At 40.6% G+C, this 23663-nt stretch overlaps 1 protein-coding gene across 1 annotated transcript in view; it reads right to left on the minus strand.

Annotated features, from left to right (window-relative positions):
• Positions 1-518: 518 nt before the first annotated feature.
• Positions 519-23663, minus strand: part of PRKG2 (protein kinase cGMP-dependent 2) — a 124492-nt gene continuing 101347 nt past the window's right edge. The window contains exons 16-19 of the mRNA XM_040325109.1: positions 21000-21122; positions 14574-14636; positions 5276-5342; positions 519-1183 (exon numbers count right to left, since the gene is read on the minus strand). Of these exons, the coding sequence (XP_040181043.1) occupies positions 1088-1183; positions 5276-5342; positions 14574-14636; positions 21000-21122 (349 nt within the window). The 3' untranslated portion in view covers positions 519-1087. The remainder of the gene's footprint in view (positions 1184-5275; positions 5343-14573; positions 14637-20999; positions 21123-23663) is intronic.

Genomic DNA, 23663 nt, shown 5'->3' on the forward strand with positions numbered 1-23663 from the left:
CACATGCCAGTGCACAACAGGATGAAAAAGAAGCATAGATTGTCATGTGACCCCTTTTTTTCTATCCAGTTTTAAGGTAGGAAACGTATATAAATGGACAGATGCACGCACAGCAGGCCGAGCAACTATAACTAGAGTTTTGCCTATAGGCTGGATGTATATTGTGTAATTCCAACTCAACCAAGCAAACTGGACAATTAATCACTGTTGGAGATCAATCGATCAAACAGGGTGTCACTTCCAGACCTAAAGCCTAATGGGGCATAAATAGCAATTTATGTTGTCTGCCTCTAGGCTGTGGATTTTAGCTTCCATATAAGCTTTAGGAAGTCAGAGAAGATTATTTGCTGACTGATTGGCGTAACAGTTAGGTAAAATTATCTCTTTGATAAGTAGCTAAAATTCTATGGGTAACTATGAAGGGTAAGAAAATTAAAAAAATACAAATATATACATATATGTACAAAGTGTAAAAATACAGCAAAATTGAAAATTTACATTGTTTTATAATGGAAAAAATATTTATAATAAAAAATAAAAACACAATAACACTACAAAAAATAATACATAAAATCATAGGTTATGTTATTGAAAATAATAACGTAATGATATATAATGTTTTTGAGTAGATAGATAGATAGATAGATAGATAGATAGATAGATAGATAGATAGATCTTTAGACATGGCAGATACATTCTAGTCTTTGTTTATAATACATGTTATATCTTATAAATTATGTCCAACACAAATATTTTAAGATAACACAATTTTGCAGACAAATTGAATTTTTTGTAATTTTCCAGACTGTAAAATGAATGAACATGAAGGCTGGTACTAAACAGAAATCATTGATGATGGTGATAAATGTACTCCTTACCAATTTGCAAGGTTTCCTATAGTTATTAGGGCCCCTTTTCATTTTAAAAATGTTTGGATGATTATGACAATTTTTTTCCAGCTCCAAGCAACCAACAGACATGTGACATGTGACATGTATGGCCATCTAACATTTTCTATTGGCCTCTAAGAATATTTTCAATTTCTCTTATATGAACTCCAAGATTGTCATAATTTGTAGAAGTGTTTTCAGAAATCTTGATCCCACCCAGACATCTCATTAGGGGGTGTTTCATCATCTGGTGGATAGTTGTCAAAATAGCTGTGATCCATGGGACCATCAAGCTGGAAGTACAAAATGAAACAGAAATGACATATAACTTGTGTTTAAAGATGATGTGTTTTTAATACTAAAATGTGTTTAAAAGCTAATTAACCTTCTTTGTTGATCTTGAGTTTTTTTCTTAGGATTTCATAATCGTTGTGATATTCAGCTTCAATTAGGAGTGGATGCTAAATGTGACCCCAACCCCCCCCCCCCCCCATTGAAGATTTTTTTTTCTAAATAAAATCAGGAATACAGTGTCACTCTTTTCCAAAAACAGCAAACATCAAAAACAAGCCACAAAAATAATAAACCTGTGTGGAAGATAACAGTTTGTATTAAACATTTTAACCTGGTGACTGTTTGGTGATATAGACATTTTATATTGCTGCGCCTCTGGGGCCTACTTACCAAAGGTTAAAATCAATATTTCTCTATTTTCACTCCTATTTCACTGATGGTTTTTGTAAATTTTGTAAAGATGTTCTTTTTTACTGTAATCTGTATATTAACATTCTACAGCACGATGCCTTGAGCTTGACAATGGCTAAGAATTATTGGAGCCCTGACATCACCCATAGGCTCCAAAGGCCCATCCATTGTTGGCACTCCTACCTTCCCTCTTCAGCAACTGCTCACTGATACAGGGGAGCCAAACCTGCAGGATCAGGTGACCAAACCTGACTAAGTACACAGATGTTTTTTTACATAGGGTATACGGGATAAGTAGGAGGAGGGAGGAGGGAACGTTTTAAAGAATAGTTATAGTAAATCAGGTGTAAGATGGCGTGATTTAATCGATCAACACAATCAGAATCCCTCCTGCAGAGCTATTGTTTTCTCCCAGCGGGGGGGGGGGGGAGTGCTGTCCCGGGCAGGAGAACAAACAGTGATTATTACCATCGGCTTTAGCCACTGGCAATAATCACATAAAAAAATCAAACAGGCTGGTTTGAAACCATCCAACCATGCAAACCATCTATGGCCGGCTTTAGGCTTATCTTAAATTTTAATACTGTAATTGTCTGTTACAATTATAGTTGTGGCAAATAGACACTCTTAGCCTCACCCTGTACAGAGTTTTTCTAGCTTGTGGGACAACAAAACACCAGCAGTCTGAGATTGACAGTCGTTAGGGCAGATCAACTAAGCAGTTCCCCTTCCCAGGAGCAACTGTTGTTCTTGAATTCTTTTTAAATCTATATAACTAATTTCCTCATACACACAGGAATCTAACAAGGTTTACACTATGGTAGGTACTTCTAAGAGGCAGAATTCTTAATTGCTAGTTCTGAGGCCCCGTACACACGACCGAGTTTCTCGGCAGAATTCAGCCAGAAACTCGGTCGGAGCTGAATTCTGCCGAGAAACCCGGCCGTGTGTACACTTTTGGCCGAGGAAGCCGACGAGGATCTCGGCGAGGAAATAGAGAACATGTTCTCTATTTCCTCGTTGTTCAATGGGAAATTTCAGCTCGCCGAGATCCTCGGCGGCTTCACAAGGAACTCGACGGGCAAAACTATGTTTTTTGCCCGTCGAGTTCCTCGGACGTGTGTACGGGGCCTGAGATTTAAATGTTGATTTAATGAAAAAAAAAAAAGTAAAACGCTGCAGGAAATATTTACAGAAAATATGTTAAAAAATAGACATAAGCAACAGTAAAATAAAAATGTTTTAAAGTAAAAATAAATAAATAATGAAGTGCTCAATGAAGAAGGAGGGTGGGCCTTTCATTCATCTAGCCATTCTCCATTCAAAGAGCACATTTCATTGTGGGAACCAAAGGTATGGCATCTATGAATGTAACACAGTAGCACAGAGGGCTGGCACAGGACACTCTTAAGTAATGGTTAGTACAGTCCCTGGTGCTTATTTTCTCCACTAAACTTCAACTTTAAATAAACATCTGGAAGCATTTTGTTATATCTACTTGGTAAGTGCAAAAAAATACCTGTTGATTATGTAAGTAATTTAGAGGGATCTATTTAGCCCTCCCAAAATCTATCATGGTTAGGGATGAGTCAAACACCCCCCTGTTCGCAGCAGAACATGCGAACAGGCAAAATATTTGTGCGAACACCGTTAAAACCTACGGGACACGAATGTGAAAAATAAAAAGTGCTAATTTTAAAGGCTTATCACGTACCACAGCAAAATTACTTTTTTAAAGGAAATTTTTTTATTTCAAATTTCTTGTGGCTGGCAGGCAGGAAAAGGGAAACGAGAGAGCACCCCCCCCCCCCTCTTGAATCATACCAGGCCACATGCCCTCAACAGGGGGAGGGTGCTTTGGAGTCCCCTCAAAACGTCTTGTCCCCATGTTGATGGGGACAAGGACCTCCTTCCCACAAACCTTGTACAGTGGTTGTGGGGGTTTGCGTTTGGGGAGCTTATCGGAATCTTGAAGCCCCCTTGAAGCCCCCTTTAACAAGAGGCCCCATACCCCTGTGAATGGGTATCAGGTAAATTTTACCCCTAGTCATTCACCAAAAAAGTGTTAAAAACATCAAAATGACAGGAGTTTTTGACAAGTCCTTTATTAAAAAACAAGATAAAAGGGTCCCGCAATGTAAATTCATCTTCAATCACAGCGCAGATGGATTGAAAAAAATACCCAGAAAAACTCCATGGGAGGCGTCCCGCCGACTGCAGCCTTTTCACAATGACAGCTGTTATACAGCTGAGGGCAGGGCCACCCAGTGACATAACCGGGTGACCCTGACCTCTTCTGACATCATGTGATGCCGTAATTGAAGATGGATGGACATCGTGGGACTCTTTTTTTTTAATAAAGGACTTGTCCAAAACTGTCTCCTGTCATTTTTACTTTTTTTTTTGGTGAACACAATATACCCGATACCTATTCACATGGGGGGGCGGGATCTGGGGGCTTTCAGATTCCGATAAGCCCCCCGCCAACAGACCCCCACAACCACCAGGCAAGGGTTGTGGGGATGAGGCCCCTGGGGATGAGGGACCCCAAAGGACCCTCCCCATGTTGAGTACGGTTCAGGAGGGGGACCACTCTCTCTTTTCCCTTCCTTTTCCTGTGGCCTGCCATATTGCATGCTCGGGTAAGGGTCTGGTATGAATTTTGGGAGAACCATATCCATACCAAACCTAAAGGGCCTGGTAATGGACTGGGGGGAACTCACAGTTTTTTCAATGATCTTTATGCATATTGCTAAGAACCGGCAATACTTTTTTTCCTTTAGAAATTTCATTTTGCTGCTCTCACTCATTATACTATGTATGGCCACCCTCAGCCATGATTGGCCAAAGGCACCCTGCCTTTGGCCTATCATGGCTCTCACAGAAGAGAGCGCTGTGATTGGCCAAAGCATGAAGGTCAGGTGCATGCTTTGGCAATTAGCAGCCTTCAATGCACTGCAATGTCGCAGTGCATTATGGGGCATTCCGTAAGCGCTCTAATTTCCCGCGAACGCATCATAATGTTCTAAATTCTGCAAACCCCCGATGTTTGTGTTGAACTTACTTTGACTCGAACATCGGGCTCATCCCTAATTATGGACTACAGAACAAATACTTTGTGCAGATTGGGGGATTTGGTATTTCATCAAAAAGCTAGAACCTATATCATCAAGAACCTGAAATAAGGCTTACCTGTAGGTACTGTAAATACCACCTAAACCTGCACGGTTTAGGAGATATGTACCATATACGATTGGCCCTCGCTCGTGACATTTCTTCAGCAGCCGCATTGTGACCAGCGACTTCCGCGCGCATGCATAGGAGTGACGTCATCGTGGCTCCGGCCGCAAACCCGGAAATACCTCCAGGAGACATGTCGCCGGCCACAGCGGTTTGCTGCGCCGCTGCAACAGCTTCGAATTTAAGGTAAGTATTTCATAATGAGCTAGTATGCCATGCATACTAGCTCATTATGCCTTTGTCTTACAGGGGTTTTTTTTCGGGGTTTACACACACTTTAATAATAAATAGAAAGTAGTTATTATATTAACTATAAAAGCACATTTAAAATAAAAATAAAAAATAAATCTGACTTTTAGGTCAAGGTTATTTTTAAACCATGACATTCCTATTTACAAAGTGCAATGTCATGATATTGTTCCCTTATTAGTATACTTTACCTCCTGTTTTAAGGGTGATGGCAGACTTCTTGAACTTAGTCCTTCCCAGTTAAAGCCATTAAACCACCTAAATTAGAAATCAGGCATTAACTTGTTATATTATACTGTATGTATTGCATAGTAAAATAATTTTTGTTCCATGTCCAACTCTTGAACTTGCTAACTAAAGGCTTGGTTTTAGGCATCCAAAGCAGTGTCTGGGAATTTGCTGATGACACAATATTATGTAAGCTCATAGCAGGATGTTTTTTCTCTATGAGGGGATCGGGAAAAGCTGCCAAAGCCAACAACATATTGTCATGTATGAAAAGACAGGCAGACTTAGGGGAAAAAAGCATATTTCATTTTTTTTTCTGTAGCCCTGGGTAGGCCTCATATTAGATTAGATACAGTGCATAGTTTCTGTGCCTTTAGTTCCACGAACAAGCACTGTTTGGAAAGATTGGTACATTACATGCACTGAAACTCTTCTCAAGTCCAGATGAATGGCTGAAAAGAGGTAAAAAAGCTTTGTGAACTGGGAAAACCAACCCCAACAGAAAAGTATACTCATCTATAGAGTGCCCAATCACTTATGGAAACGAAAAGCAAGTAAGACCACAGCATGCCTCTTCAGTTGTTAGAATGAATATGTTTTACCCGGCTATATACCCTCTTGACCACTGGGCACTTAAACCCCCTTCCTAACCAGACCAATTTTAAGCTTTCCGTGCTCTCACAATTTGAATGACAATAACTCAGTCATACAACATTGTACCCGTCTGAAATTGTTGTCCTTTTTTTCACACAAATAGAGCTTTCTTTTGGTGGTATTTGATCACCTCTGCGGTTTTTATTTCTTGCACTATAAAAGAAAAAAGACCGAAAATTCTGTAAAAATTGCAGAGTGTAGGGGGGTATTGCAGAGTGTGGGGGGTATTGCAGAGTGTGGGGGGGTATTGCAGAGTGTGGGGGGGTATTGCAGAGTGTGGGGGGGTATCGCAGAGTGTAGGGGGGTATCGCAGAGTGTAGGGGGGTATCGCAGAGTGTAGGGGGGTATTGCAGAGTGTAGGGGGGTATTGCAGAGTGTGGGGGGGTATTGCAGAGTGTGGGGGGGTATTGCAGAGTGGGGGGGGGTATTGCAGAGTGTGGGGGGGTATTGCAGAGTGTGGGGGGTATTGCAGAGTGTGGGGGGTATTGCAGAGTATGGGGGGTATTGCACATAGTAGGGGTGATATTGCAGAGTATTGCGCAGGGAGGGATGGCTGGATCTGTGACTGCAATAGTCACAGATCCAGCCCACAGCAGCTGCTGCTGACACCCCGCGCTCCCCCCCTCCTCTCACACTGTACCGATCGGTACAGAGAGGAGAGGGAGGAACCGGCGTCATTACATGACGCCGGTTTGTTTACAAGTGATCGCTCCGTCATTTGACGGAGCGATCACGTGGTAAACCGCCGCTATCAGCGGCGATTTACCGCGATCTGTGAAGCGCCGGGTCTTCCAGACCCGGCGCTCACAGATGATTCCGGGAGCGCGCCCCAGGGGGCGCGCGAGTGAAGCATTCTGGGAGGACGTCCCAGGGACGTCGTCCCGGAATAACTCCACCGCGCTGTAGCAGTAAAATCGCTATGGCGCGGTGGGGAAAAGGATACAGGGGATCTGCATCAACCTTTATGCTGCGTACACACGGTCGTTTTTCGGCATGAAAAAAAAACTACGTTTTACAGCATGTCCAAAAAACTAAGTTTTTCCAACTTTATCATTAAAAATAGATGTTGCCCACACACCATCGTTTTTGAAAAATGATGAACAAAGCGCGGTGACGTACAACACGTACAACGGCACTCTGAAGGGGAAGTTCTATTCGCCTTTGGGCTGCTTTTAGCTGATTCCTTGTTAGTAAAAGACGACTCGCGCTTTTTTGTCTGTTACAGCGTGATGAATGTGCTTACTCTATTATGAATGGTAGTTTTACCAGAACGAGCGATCCCGTCTCATAACTCGCTTCCACACACGATCATTTTTTACAACCCGAAAAACGACATTTTAACCACTTAAGCCCCTGGAACTTTAGGCAGCTAAATGCCCAGGCCAGGTTTTGCGATTCAGCACTGCGTCGCTTTAACAGACAATTGCGCGGTCGTGCGACGTGGCTCCCAAACAAAATTGGCGTTCTTTTTTCCCCACAAATAGAGCTTTCTTTTGGTGGTATTTGATCACCTCTGCGGTTTTTATTTTTTGCGCTATAAACAAAAATAGAGCGACAATTTTGAAAAAAATTCAATATTTTTTACTTTTTGCTATAATAAATATCCCCCAAAAACATATATAAAAAAAAAATTTCCTCAGTTTAGGCCGATACGTATTCTTCTACCTATTTTTGGTAAAAAAAATCGCAATAAGTGTTTATCGATTTGTTTGCGCAAAATTTATAGTGTTTAAAAAATAGGGGATAGTTTTATTGCATTTTTATTAATTTTTTTTTTTTTACTACTATTGGCGGCGATCAGCGATTTTTTTCATGACTGCGACATTATGGCGGACACTTCGGACAATTTTGACACATTTTTGGGACCATTGTCATTTTCACAGCAAAAAATGCATTTAAATTGCATTGTTAATTGTGAAAATGACAGTTGCAGTTTGGGAGTTAACCACAGGGGGCGCTGTAGGAGTTAGGGTTCACCTAGTGTGTGTTTACAATTGTAGGGGGGTGTGGCTGTAGGACTGACGTCATCGATCGAGTCTCCCTATAAAAGGGATCACTCGATCGATACGCCGCCACAGTGAAGCACGGGGAAGCCGTGTTTACATACGGCTCTCCCCGTTCTTCCGCTCCGGGGAGCGATCGCGACGGAGCGGCTATAAACGAATAGCCGCGCCATCGTCCCGGATCGCTCCCCGCGGGAATCCGCCCACCGCACGCAGCGGGGGGGTCCCGATCGGACCCCCCACCCGCTAGAAGGCAAGGACGTATATATACGCCCATCTGCCTGTCCGTGCCATTTTGCGGACGTAAATAGTCGTGCGGCGGGCGTTAAGTGGTTAAAAAACTACGTTAAAAAATGCAGCATGTTCGATTTTTTTTTTTTTACGTTTTCCAGAAGCCGAAAAACGATGTGAAGCCCACACACGATGATTTTAAATGACGTTTTTAAAAATGTTTTTTTTTTTTCATGCCGAAAAATGACTGTGTGTACCAAAGAGCCAAAGAGAAGAAAATGCTTAAAAAAAATAAGTATATTTTTGGTAAAAAATTTACTTATTGCTGTGGTTCTGAATGTGAATCTTGAAAATTAGGGTGGACCTTGAAACAGAACTATAGACAATTACAAATGATACTGATAAACGCAGCTTGGTAATCATAAATACATCATTAAAGCGGAGGTTCACCATAAAAAACATCTATGAACCATCCCATACAGCATACTAGCCTCAGCTATAGTATGTTTTTTTTTTTTTTTTTAATTTCGCTGTATTTACCGTTTAATCCTTTAGTTTCGTTTCAGACTCCCGTGGGGAGTAGGCATTTCTATGAAGAGGGGAATATGATTGACGTCCGGCTATGGCGCGTCACACGTTCCGAAAATAGCCGGAGTAGGACTCAGCTCTTCACGGCGCTATACGGCGCCTGCGCACAGACTAGGAGCTGACTGCGCAGGCGCCGTATATATATCCGAGTCCTATTTCGGCTATTTTCGGAACGCGTGACGCGCCATAGTTGAACGTCAATCATGTTCCCCTCTTCATAGGAAGCCTATTTCCCCGCCGGAGTCTGAAACAAAACTAAAGTATTAATTGTTAAATACAGCGAAAAAAAAAAACATACTATAGCTGACGCTAGTATGTTGTATGGGATGGTAGATAAAGATTTTTTTTTTTTTTAGGGTGAACCCCCGCTTTAAAGTGGATGTAAACCCAATTCATGAAATTTGAGCTGATAACTTCTGTCAAATTCTCTAACAAATCAGATAAAAGCAGCCTGATTTCTGTCAGGGGAGGTTGTTATAAATAGATTAGCAGGGAGCTGGCCCTGTTACAAAACACCTCTGAGAATCTCCGCCTATGTGGAGAGGGGGTGTGTGCCTTTCCTCCAAACAGCAATTTTAGCTATCTTGGCTGTATGCCCAGACATCACACTCTGTGTTAACCAGGAAGAGAAGATTTCCTAACATGATCTGAACTATGTAAACAGTTAAAGACAGATTAAAACTCTGCTCTTTTGATGTCAAGAGACAGTAACAACAAGCGCCCAGAGGCGATTCAGTTCGCATGTGCCGCGCTATATAAGTTTTTCATTCATTCAAATGTGAATACAGCAGATATGGATGTAAAACCTATGTAGGGAGATTTGGTTCATCTCTGTATATCATCTGAGACTGTTCACTTCACTGGGTGTAGGGAGGGTTTACATTCACTTTAAGGGTTTATTCACAGAGCTGCTGGACAATTAGCAGCAATTTAGTGTCCCGTTCTGGCTGCAGTGAGCCAGTGGTAGGGGGCGGTGTCGGTCATTTTTTAACATGTCACACAACTCCCCTTTTTCTTTTTTGTAAGAACTTTTTTTGAAGTGTACAAAAGTAACACTTCATTCATGTCGCTGTCCCAGATAGCAATTGTGCTGAAAGTTTGAAAATAACTTGCTAAGCTATTGCTAGATTTGCCAGGCTTCACAAGTTTGTTGCACAATTGCAGCAAGTTCCCACTGCATGACTCCAAATCAACTTCCTTTGTAAACATTTTGCAAGTCTGCTGCAAGTTCTGGTTCAGTTATGTTGTGCAATAGTCATCCCACCACAGGGGTCACTGTGACTGAATTTCCATACAGTAGACTTGCAGCTCTTGCTGTAGACTCACCACTGCAACTTTGCTTGTGCTACAGACTTGCCACTCAAATTTGCTACAAATTGGAAAAGTGTCAACTAGAACTTGTGTTTCAAGTGTTCTGAAAGTGTACAACTTGCAAGTAAAAAAGGGGAGCATGTTAACAGACTTACAATTCAACACTGCCACAAATTTGTGGCAAGTTATCATTGCTCTCTGTGGTACAGCAGCATGGTGCGTTACGCTACTCAGTGACATGCGATCCTGTCCAGTGCACTGCAATAAAATTCAGCATGTCTGCATGTTATCACAGATCACTGCAGCTCAGCAATGGGCTGCATTGCAGTGTGAATAGGAGAAAACAATTGTTTTCTGTGTATCTGAGTGGTGACCTGCATTCTTTTAATGCTGAAAAACACTGGTCAATGTGAAATGGTCCAAAATGTATTTTTGAATGCAAGCAGTACATGAATCTGACCTGACTCTTGCAGCCCCTGTACAGCAGGGCTGGATTGTGAGAGGCAGCTACAAAACAAGGAGGCAATCAGTTCATGTAATGCATGCTGATAGGATGAGAACGCAGAGTGACAGAGAGAAATTCATCACTATCCTGCTTCTTCTTTCATTGTCTGGGTGGTACAGGATGACCTGGACTCAGAGGAAGTAGATTGAATGATGCTGGCCAACACACAGAGCACATCTAGCAGTTGAAAATGCTGCAGAGGAAAGCTTTGGATAGAAAATGAATATTGCTGCAAAAACTGGTTTTGTTATTTTATCTTCTAATAAGCTAATGATTTTTAGCTTGTTTTTTGTCCTGTGGGTTCTCCTTTAAATTTGCTTAGCTTTTTTTAAGATACACTGGAAGGTATGTATTTATAGCACTCGGTTATATTAAAAAGAGGTACTTTCAGTTGTGGAAATATGCCCATTAGTTTAGAAAAAGGCTCAGCCTACAAGCATGTATTGAAGCAACATATCATTCTTGCCTAGGGGTGGGCAATCTCGGCACTCCAGTTGTGGCGCAACTAAAATTCCTATTATGCCACTGCCTCTGGGAATCATGCCTGTGGCTGTCAGGGTCTTGCAGTGGGTTTTTTGTTTCACCACACCTGAAGTGCCATGTTGGCCCTTGTGCTATCCCTTAAGAAAATATTAAAAAGTATGCTTACATCTTACATTTCTTTCTTACAGGAGTCACAAGGCTGGGAATTGCTTATTGTTAAGGTAACAGATTTTAGAAATATTATGCCTTATGGTAAATGCAGTATCACTGCTAGATTTGCTAGATCAAATATTATTAGGGGGTTCATAATGGTCTTGCATATACATTATTTTTTTACAGTCAGGAATAAAAAATAGAAATTAAAAAAAATATTTTTTTTTCATTTTTTTTAGTGTAAGTTAATACAGTATATGATAATAAATTTGATTATTTTATGTTCTCATGTTCAGCCAACAGATGGAGCTCTAGCCTAATTTTCATGTTTTCCAGACACTAAGTTTGTTTCTGTAATGGCAAAAAGAATCCTGTTGTTTATTTGATGGGGTAGATTTACTGGATAACTAGACTGCTCACTTAGCAACCCGAATGTTCACTGAGCCTAATAAATAAGATGAAGCTGTGTTCAATTTGAACACACAGTTAGGTGAAGGGGAAATTAACCGGTTAAGACACGGACCATTATGCAGGTTAAGGACCATGCCCCTTTTTGCGATTTGGCACTGCATCGCTTTAACTGACAATTGTGCGGTCGTGCGACGTGTCTCCCAAACAAAATTGGCGTCCTTTTTTCCCCACAAATAGAGCTTTCTTTTGGTGGTATTTGATCACCTCTGCGGTTTTTATTTTTTGCGCTATAAACAAAAATAGAGCCACAATTTTGAAAAAAAATCAATATTTTTTGCTTTTTGCTATAATAAATATCCCCAAAAAAGATATAAAAAAAACATTTTTTCTCAGTTTAGGCCGATGTATTCTTCTACCTATTTCTGGTAAAAAAATCGCAATAAGCGTTTATCAATTGGTTTGCACAAAATGTATAGCGTTTACAAAATAGGGGTTAGTTTTATGTCATTTTTATTAATATTTTTTTTACTACTATATGCGGCGATCAGTGATTTTTTCGTGACTGCAACATTATGGCGGACACATCGGACACTTTTGACACATTTTTGGGACCATTGTCATTTTCACAGTGAAAAGTGCTATAAAAATGCACTGATTACTGTGAAAATGACAATGGTAGTGAAGAGGTTAACCACTAGGGGGCGCTGTAGGGGTTAAGTGTGACCTCATGTGTATTTCTTACTGTAGGGGGGCGGAGCGGGGCTGGACGTGTGACGTTAGTGATCGTCGTTCCCTATATCAGGGAACAGACGATCACTGACACTGCCACAGAGAAGAACGGGGAAGGTGTGTTTAAACTCACCTCTCCCCGTTCTTCTGCTCCTGTGACCCGATCATGGGACACCCGCGGCGATCAGGTCCGTGGGTCCCACGGACGCAGTCACGGAGCTTCGGACCGGGTTGCGAGCTCTGCGATCGCGACCCACGGCTGGGCTCTTAAAAAAGACGTATATATACGTCCATGTGCCCAGCCGTGCCATTCTGTCAACGTATATAGTCGCGCAGCAGTTTCTTAAGTGGTTAAAAACAAACAGGATATTTTTCCTTCAAATGATTGAAGTGAACAAAACTTCACCTTATTTAGCCTTAATTTTCCACCCTTTCTGCCGCTCTGTGCTACTTTTGGTTCCTGGGTCCTCTTTTCCCAGGAACTCTGCTATGCGCATCGGGACTAGGGATGAGCCGAACACCCCCCCGTTCGGTTCGCACCAGAACCTTCGAACGGACCGAACGTTCGCGCAAACATTTAGAACCCCATTGACGTCTATGGGACTCGAATGTTCGAATTCAAAAGTGCTAATTTTAAAGCCTAATATGCAAGTTATTGTAGTAAAACATCTTTGAGAACCCGGGTCTTGCCCCACGGAACATGTATCAATGGAAAAAAAGTTTTAAAAACTGTCGGTTTTTTCAGGACTCCTGAAAAAACTACCGTATTTAAAACATTTTTTCCATTGATACATGTTCCCTTGGGCAAGACCCGGGTTCTCAAAGACGTTTTCACAGGCATATTATAGACACCCAGCAGGTACAATATTTAAAGGAATTTTTCATTTTTTTATTTTTTTTTATTTAAGCATAATTAAAATCTCTGCTCCTGAATCTTTAGGTGCAAACTACAGAGCACACGGCCAGTACACACCAAGTAGCTTTAGGTGCAAACTACAGAGCACATGGCCAGTACACACCAAGTAGCTTTAGGTGCAAACTACAGAGGACACAGGCAATAAACCACGTAAGAATACTGCAGCTAGCACAATCACCTGCCTGCCAGTAAATTAGGAAGAACTGATCTAGCTAAACTATACAGTGTTTGAACATATGTACAACACCTGGGATGTATATATATCCTCTACACACTGTAATGCTGGCCATACACTCCACGAAAAATCGTCTGAAAGAACTTTCGAAAAAACGAAAGTTCTTTCGTGAGTGCAAACGATAGTGCCATCATGTAATGGGCGATAAATGGTTCAGTGGACATAAAAAAAAAAAAATGGTTCGTTTTTTTTACATATACCTAGTGCAGAAAGTTTGGACGGGAAACACATTAAGCTTCCGATTTATCGTTTGTTCGGCAGAAAATTTCCAAACTTGTCCTTCGTTTTTTCGGCTCAAAAACGTCCAAACGATTTTCGATTTTGTGCCCATTAACTGGCCGAAAAACGAAAGATCTTTCTTTACGACCGATTTTCAGCCGAATTTTCGTATAGTGTATGGCCAGCATAACATTAACTGACTAGCCTGCCTGCCTGCTCTATCTACCTGCAAAAAATGACACTCTCTCTGTCCTCTCTTAACCACCGCAACACACTAAACAGGGCCGACCTGCAGGCGGCCTTTTATAGTGTGGGGCGTGTACTAAACCCCCTGAGCCATAATTGGCCAAAGCCACCCTGGCTTTGGCCAATTATGGCTCTCCATTTTTTGCAATCTGTGATTGGCCAAGCATGCGGGTCATAGTGCATGCTTGGCCAATCATCAGCCAGCGATGCCGCAGTGAAATATGGTCTGTGAAACGCAACTCGAATTTGGCGCGAACGACCCGTTTTGTTCGTATTTCGACGAACGATCGAACATACGATGTTCGAGTCGAGCATGAGTTTGATTTGAATACAAAGCTCATCCCTAATTGGGACCCTTCGGGGTAAGACCGCGCTATATTAAGATACCTCTCAACTCAACTCAACTCATTTACTAAGCTATGTAAACATTCTCCTTCGGTATATCAACACAAATCATTTTGTTTCTGTAAGTTAATAATATTTTTTACAGTAGCTACTGTAAGTCGAATAATATTGGACTTTCGACAATGCAAACGTATATAGAATTATATGTTATGAAAACACTTTGCTTTGTAACCTGTGTTTCCTAATGTCAGCTTTTCCATTCTTCAGATTTCCAAGTCTTTCTGCAGGGTTCTGTCTGGAAAACAAAAACAGGGGTACATTTCTATACTGTATATTGCTCTTCTTAGATGGCTTTTGTAAATAGAAATACACATATATATGCTTAAAGCAGCACTGATTCTCCCAGGTAAACCTGCACACGATTTCAGATGTGGCTTTAGTCACACAGAATGGCATGTCAATGCAAATCAGCACGGCTCAATTTAGAAAGGGTTTTTGTACTGTACTATGGTGCTGTTCCTGTATGGTTTTGGCGCCAAAGAATATGCAAACCACTTCAAAGTTGCATCAAACAATTATACCAAAAGGGTGCTAATGCAAAACAACATGTAGGTCAAAATACAAATCAATAGATCAAACAGAATCAACTCTGTAGGAGTAATGTAATGGTTGAGGAAAAGCCATACTCTACTAGCAAGTTGAGGTCACTGAAGACAGTTCTATGTAAATCATCTTACACAATAGCGGAGCTGAGCACAACGACAAGACACTATGGAGGAGATTTACTAAATCTGGAGCACACAGAATCTGGTGGAGTTGTGCATAGTAACCAATCAGCTTCTGACTTCAGCTTGCTCATTTACATTTTGATAATAAAACCTAGAAGCTGATTGGTTACTATGCACAACTCCACCAGATTCTGTGTGCTCCAGATTTAGTAAATCTCCTCCATAGTGTCTTGTCGTGCTCAACTCTGCTATTTTGTAAGATGATTTACATAGAACTGTCTTCAGTGACCTCAACTTGCTACTAATTCTACGGAAACAACCAGAAACATGTTAAAAGAGATACAATCAGTACCGTACAAACACAACCATACTGTGTCACCATGCTAATATGTGCAGAAACATGTCTGCAGAGACTTTTTCAGTACCACAGGGATACAGCCAGACTCATATCTGCACATACACAGTACCAGGTCCACATGCTCTACTACTACTATTGGTTCAGAATTTGAGGATCTGAAACAAATAATATCACCAACGCCAGATTTTCTATATCTATTAAACCCTGCAGTGAATATTTTATAACACTCGACCACTCAATTTACTTTCACCTTCATTTTATGGCATTTAAAAAATATATCATTCCCCACAAATGTTTTTACCACAGTTAGGGATTAGGGAATAGCTAAAATCCTATCCCAAAGCCAAAACAAGAAATTAATGTCAATCTCCACAAACTGGTGGGCATTCACCTCTTATGCCGCGTACACACAATCTGATTTTTCGTCGGAAAAACCTTGGATGGTTTTTCAGACGGAATTCCACTCAAGCTTACACGCGGTCACACAAAAGTTCTCTGAACTTTTTTCCGTCAAGAATGCGGTGACGTACAACACTACGATGAGCTGAGAAAATTAAGTTCAATGCTTCTGAGCATGCGTTGAATTGTTTCCGAGCATGCGTCGGAATTTTGCGTGTCGGAATTGCTACAGCTCTCAATATTTTGTTGGCGGAAATTCCGACGGCAAAAGTCTGATGGCGCAAACACACTGTCGGAATTTTCGTTCAAAAGCTCACATCTGACTTTTGCTCTCGGAATTTCCGATCGTGTGTACAGGGCATTAGACAGCTGACACTAGAACTGGTGTCCCCATTGAGAAATGTCCTTCTCCCCCTGTTCCAGCTGACAACCACTTTCTGTTCCAGTGACAATGGAGAGGATGAACTTTACCAGCTGATACACAGACAGCACAAAACATATAAATAGGCCTCTCACCCTTGCTCCCTCCATTCAAAGTTTTTGGCCTACAGATAAGCTTTAAAGCCTAACTATGGTTAGCAAACAAAAATTTGTTAGCCGGTATTTTTTTGGGGTTGAAGAGACTTTCTATGTATCTTTTTCCTGTTTCAATATGCTTATTAAAAGGCATTTTCTATTTCAATATAACAATTTGTTACAAATAAAGATGTACAAATGGCTTATACGAATAAAAGCAGTAGAAAATACACATAAAATATTTCTACAACAGTCTATAACATACAAGATGGTAATTTTTGCATACAATATAAATCTCTTAAAGGGGAGTTCCAGCCATTTTTATGTTTATTAAAAGTCAGCAGCAACAAAAAGTGTAGCTGCTGGCTTTTAATAAACAGGCACTTACCTGCTCCAGCGCTCCAGCGACGCGCCGGCCGGGGCTCCGCTCCTCTCCCCCCCTCCCCAGCCGGCATCTTCATCTTCAGTGTGGGCACCCGGCCGTGACAGCTTTCGGCTTCACGGCCGGGCACCCACTGCGCATGCGCGAGCGGCGCGGCACTGCGCATGCGCGAGCGGCGCGGCCCGGCGCCGCGCCGTGTAATTGGCCAGGAGATCGCCTAGGACCTGTGACGTGTCCTAGGCGATCACCTACAGCAGCCACTTCCTGAAGGCGATTAAGCTTAGTCGCCTACAGGAAGGAGGAAGTGGGACAGGAAGTCCCACTCGTGCTGAAGCCCCCACTCCCCCCCCAAAAAAATTACATGCCAAATGTGGCATGTAAGGGGGAGAGGAGTGGGTTAAGAGGAAATTCCAAATTTGGGTGGAACTCCTCTTTAAGATGCATCTCCATACAGGAGACTCGTGTATATATCTAACCAACTAAGAGTCTTTGAATAGATCTTATGTCAAATCTATCCAAGTTCAATGCACTTTAAATCACATCTAACAAATAAATTCTATGTTGAAAGACATATCTGTACTGTCACTTACAAAATGGACAACTAAGAATACATTCTCAAAGGCCCACAATCACCCCCAACATATCAGATGTAATCAAATTTAGGGATGATATCGGTCAATGTGAGAAGAACTTTGGCATCTCAATCTTATCATTATAAGTCAAGTAAGTCAAAATATGGTTAAAATGAACAAAAATAATAATAATAAAAAAAATCTCAGTATACAGATGCCAAAAATAGAGCCAGATGCTGGGATAAAGTGATTCCAGAGTACATGCATAGAAGTTTCATCGTCAGTGGCCATCGAATAGCTGAAGTAAGAAAACATCGGACTCAGATAGTGTAAAAACATGGTAGCAGTGGTGAAGGATTGGCAGCTGGGACATGGACCTTACATTACTGGAGAGGAGTGCAGACCCAGGCCCATACACATTATGGCAAAAGCTACCGTGGCTCTGTGCACCCAAATGTTCCTAGTTAGGAAATTAAGTTTGACCTTTGCATGTGTGTTTAATTTATTCTACAGCCATTTATTAGTATATTTTCTTCATTTGATTAAAGTTTTAAAAGCTCTTTGTGCTTTGTAACTACAATAGTAGATTCCCATTAAAAACTGCATAGCCAGCATTCTTTTAGGCAATGTCATGGAAATGAACCACAAAAAAAAATAAAAAGAGAAAAAACTTATGTCATTGAAAAGGTCACATAGATTAGATACATGTTTCTCTTCTAATTTTTGGAATTTAAGTGCTAATACTTGTGTAGTGTGGGAATATTTTAAGATACACACCCGTAAAACAAGTGGCGTTAGTCAACTTTCCATAAAACAGGCACACTGTTGAATATAAGACAACACACAGGGTTTGTCCCTACTTACTATTTAATGAAGCAGCTGTAGTTGCTTTTTAAATAGCTGTGGTTTTTGACCGTGTAGCTGCCAGACACGTCCACCACTATATCTGCTAACACATAGCAAAGTTGAAACATCCATGTAACGCTTCTAAACAGGAAAAAATATTTTATTAATATATTTCTCAAAACATAAATCCCTTTCTGTTTGTGGCGTCATTGGTGTTTGTGGACACAATCACAATATGTTACGGACTGCAAACTTTTTATTACATTTTTTTTGTAGATTTCATAGGGACACCTGATCTACATTGACTGGTTCACTATTCATTTGGGTAAGAATACATTAAAATATGATCAACTAAAATGGAAAGTGTGGAATGTTTTATTGCTCATTTGTTGACTCATTGGAGTGTTTATTATTTTTTAAGATTATTATTATGAATTTACAGTGACTTTACATGCTCTTTTATATTTATATTATATTGTAATAAATGCAGGGATTTGTGGTATGTTTTTAGCTCATGTGTTGACTCATTGGAGTGTTTATTATTTTTTAAGATTATTATTATTATTATGAATTTATGGTGACTTTACCTGCTCTTTTATATTTATATTTTATTGTAATAAATGCAGAGATTTTCAGATCAACCACTAGAGGCATGAAAGTTTAGCTATTAAAACGAATAGAAGTGACTCAATCGCCGATATGATGTAAAACTTACAACCGCAAATAAATAAGAGATAAACAAATGATAAAAGCCGCAACTAAAATAGTGATCTAACGCTAAAAGTGAGTAAAATCATATGTAGAGTTGCGCTAAAATCAACCTGCTATTTAAAACAATTGATGATAAGGTGACTATCGAATGAAAATGTGATATATCCAGGTGGTCACATATGCTGATCCTAAAACGTGAGCAAATGAAGATCAAAGAAAATACATGTGAGGATAAACGTTCATATGGTGAGTGCAGAATCCTGATGTATATAAATATATGCACAGAAATAGTTTATATAAAAATGTCCACAGATAAAGTAAGGATAAGCTTGCCTTCTAATATACAATCCCTTCAAGGGATCCTTGCTGTTAGTGTGCAGTCCTATTCACAGGCAGACAGCTGGGAGTTTCAGGTGCTTGCACATTGATTGCTATACCGGGAATGCCTCGTGAGCTCTCAAACAAACCAGAGACAGTAAGACATAGCGCAATATGCTGTTGCTAACTGCTACATGAAAAGTGGTACAAAAACACTCACATTCAGTCAGTATGACCAACGCATAAGTACAGTACGGTCAGATACACTTCAGAGCTCCTTAGTCTCCTGTGTGTTGTCACTAGACTTCTCCCCTACGCGTTACGTCACTTGTCACGTGACTTTATCCTCACATGTATTTTCTTCGATCTTCATTTGCTCACGTATTAGGATCAGCAGATGTGACCACCTGGATATATCACATTTTCATTCGATAGTCACCTTATCATCAATTGTTCTAAATAGCAGGTTGATTTTAGCACAACTCTACATATAATTATAGCTATTAAAACGATTCTTCCCAACTGCTTAAAGTGTATTTCCACTTTTGCAGTCAAATTTGAGAAAACCCCACAATATGTTTGTTAAAGAGAATCTTTAACCTGTAAACACAATTTTTAAAGTCAGCAGCTATGAATATTGTAGCTGCTGACTTTAAAACAAACCACACACTCACGTGTCCCATGATCTAGCGATGTCCTCACTCTGATCCCTGATCTTTGCATCTCTCTGTTCCAGAATCTTAACTGTGGGCAGCCGACTTTGACTCCTTGCGGCTTCGCAGATGTCTGCCCAATGTGCATGAGTGAGTGGCACCCCAAAAATGCACCCCAAGAATGGTCCTGCAGTCTCCTGGGACCTGTGACATGTCCCAAGAGGCTGCCGGGGAAAGAGGAGGTTAAACTTCCGCTCAAATGTCCACAGTGATCCGACCGGAAGTGGTAGCAGGTACCTGTCAAAATCAGGTACCCGCTCCACCCCCCCCCAAAAAAGACAATCCAAATATGTGAAAGGAGAGGGGAGGAGGAGGAGGAAAAGCAGAACTTCCCCTTTTCTAAGGCTAGCCATGCACATTTAGATTTCAATTGATTCCCGCATCTACAGTAAACAGTATAATAATGGACTCTCTCCTTCTGGCTGTTGTATTCAGACAGCCGCAGCACCTACAGCTGCCTGAACACCCAAACAGAAGCTGCTTCTGATTGGCTGCAGTCATTGTCTGGCTGACAATTTTTCACCTGGCTCCTTTAATTATTCAATTGAAGTTTTTCAAGCTGGGTATAGCCAACATTGATACCCACAGCTTGAAATTTTTGTAGAAATTGGTCAAAATTCAAGCCATGTATCGCCAGCATAAGGTACTGCTGCCCCTGACCGCTAGCCTCATGGGTGTAATATCCTGAGATGCGGTGGCTGCATTTTCTTTAGACTTTTTCCCTTTTTTTTACCTGGAGATCTAGCCAGTAACACATTTCTTGCCCATTCACGTCTACATTCATTTGTATCACTGTATCTATGGGAGCAGCCATGGCTGTCACACAGACTGCACGTCAAGCATGTCTGACTTTCCTCTCCATTCAATTGTGGGTTGATGGGAGTATTCATTTACATAAGAAAGATAAAAATGTTATGCTTTATTTTTAACTCACAGAAAACGAATGCAACTACAACATAAGGAATGGCAAGCCACATTATTACATATTTGTTTTTGGGTTTAGTTACACTTTATTCATTCTCATTCCTCACTACACTCATTTTAGTTAGTTTTATTCATGGGCTGTCCAGCAATAGATTCCAGAGGATTAGCATTTGTGAACTTAGACATTTTACCTGCACAGCCGTCGTATCAAATCTTCGGGACGTCTCGATATTTTTCTATGAAAATCCACTTTCTCTATGCCTTGGAGAATTAAATTGTAGACCATCATCTGGTCTGGCCCAGTAAAAGGAGGGCTGGAGAGAAATATGCCAGATATGTTATGTTACACATATTATACATGAAAAATAATCCTCCCAAAGATATATATAATAACAAAAACAGAGCAGTGTTGTTAAGATTTCAACTCAGCTGCAGAAACATGTAAAGAAAACACTTTTTCTCAGTCACCATGGAAAATGAAACTAAACAAAGAAAACTTACAGCTAATATAATGTTTATTGTTGGAAATCTGCACATGGCTTCCCATGAAAACTGTCTTCTACAATGTAATGCAGACCTCTCCAACAAGGAAACTATCCAAGTTTCCCTATAGAGAGATACTAATTAAAGATGTTTCTACCAGTTTTCTTCAGATGGTCATGCAATTAAAATATATGTAAACCCAACCATCAAAATCTCATGCAACCTTTAAAGCTGCCCTGTTGCCATATATATAAGTTAAATACACTCTATAAAAAAAGGTTTGTATGTACCTTTCCAGCGGTTGGTGTGTTCACTAGTTAGTAATGGCTGACGGAATGAAACATAGCACAGTTAAGAACACACTGGGGAGAACTCATAAAAGGTGTCCTTTAGAATTCCTTTTGGGCACTGGACTGAAATTGTTGGGATTATACATACTGCTCTCTTCTTGCCTGGCCACCCATGGCGGAGCTGTAGAGGTCAATGGAGCCTGATGGGGAACTGAGAGACTAGTTCCCATCAGGTCTATCTTTCTCTTTATTGACTGTGCATGGCAGTCCAATAGGGCAATGGCTGTCAATAAGAAGTAAGACGAACCTGATAGTGTGTTTTATGAAGATTTAGCAAAAGATACATTTTTTCATGCAACCCAGGAGTGTTAACCATCCTTATACTCGGCGGAATCTGGTGTCCTTTTGTTAGCAAATATTCTTTCTCCATTGTGCAGACCCTGATCGACTTGACTACATTGCAGCCTCACTTGAGTCCAGCAAAGTAGAAGTGTCACCCGGCAGCCCTTGTCTCCTAAGCTGCCATCATCCTCAATGATAACCTCCTTCTTCTGACCCGGATCCTCTTCTGTCACCTGACTCCCTGATTGGGGTCCCAGAGCTGAGGATCTATTCTCTCATTCGGTGGCTCCATCATTTTGGTAAGCATTTCCCTAACAAGATGGATGTTTGGCAGCACTATATACTCATCAGAGTGGACACCACGGAGCCCCTGATAAGGTGGATTAACACTACCTATTATTCTTCTGGTGACTGCATTGTGGTGGAGGACTTGCACCAGCGGATGTGTGGATGTGATCCACACCTTTTTACTGATTTTCTTTGCACTTTAGCACTTTGTGGTTGGCAATTTGGAGTGTTATCCTCATTTTGGCATTATTGCATTTTGGAATATTTTTAGGACTAGCATCTTTCACGTTTTTTGAACACTTTATATATGAACTTTTTATGATATTTATTTATTTTTTATTGTGATGCTAATTTGTGGACACTCTTTTGAGTTACATGCACTTTTACAGTATCTCACAAAAGTGAGTACACCCGTCACATTTTTGTCAATATTTTATTACACCTTTTTATGTGACAACGACACTGAAGAAATTACACTTTGCTACAATGTAAAGTAGTGAGTGTATAGCTGGTATAACAGTGTAAATTTTATACCCTTAAAACTCCCCTCAACTCACACAACCATTAATGTCTAAACTGCTGGCAACAAAAGTGAGTACACCCATAAGTGAAAAGGTCCAAATTGGGCCCAATTAGCCATTTTCCCTCCCCGGTGTCATCGGACTCGTTAGTGTTACAAGGTCTTAGGTGTGAATGGGGAGCAGGTGTGTTAAATTTGCTGTTATCGCTCTCACTCTCTCATACTGGTCACTGGAAGTTTAACCACTTCCATACAGGGCTGTTATACACACATCCATACCGGGCCCATTCTGGCACTTCTCTCCTACATGTACAAATCATCATTTTTTTGCTAGAAAATTACGCAGAACCCCCAAACATTATATATGTTTTTTTAGCAGACACCCTAGGGAATAAAAGGACGGTCATTGAAACGTTTTATCTTGCACGCTATTTGCGCAATAATTTTTCAAACACCTTTTTTTTGGAAAAAAATTGTTTCATGAATTAAAAAATCAACAAAACAGTAAAGTTAGCCCAATTTTTTTGTAAAATATGAAAGATGATGTTACACCAAGTAAATAGATACCTAACATGTCACGCTTTAAAATTGCGCACACTCATGGAATGGCGCCAAACTTACTTAAAAATCTCCATAGGCAACGCTTTGAAATTTTTTACAGGTTACCAGTTTAGATTTACAGAGGAGATCTAGTGCTAGAATTGTTGCTGGCACTCTAACGCACGCGGCGATACCTCACATATGTGGTTTAAACGGCATTTACATATGTCGGCGGGACTTGCGTGTGCGTTCGCTTCTGCGCGCGAGTTAAAGGGGACAGGGGCGTTAAATTTTTTTTTTTTTATTTATTTTTTTTTTTTACATATTTATTTCTTTTTTTACACTTTTTTTTTTATTTTATTTTTTTAATTTTCACTTTTATTCCTTTTACA

The sequence above is a fragment of the Rana temporaria genome, chromosome 1 (genome assembly GCF_905171775.1).
Source record: "Rana temporaria chromosome 1, aRanTem1.1, whole genome shotgun sequence".
Taxonomy (NCBI): domain Eukaryota; kingdom Metazoa; phylum Chordata; class Amphibia; order Anura; family Ranidae; genus Rana; species Rana temporaria.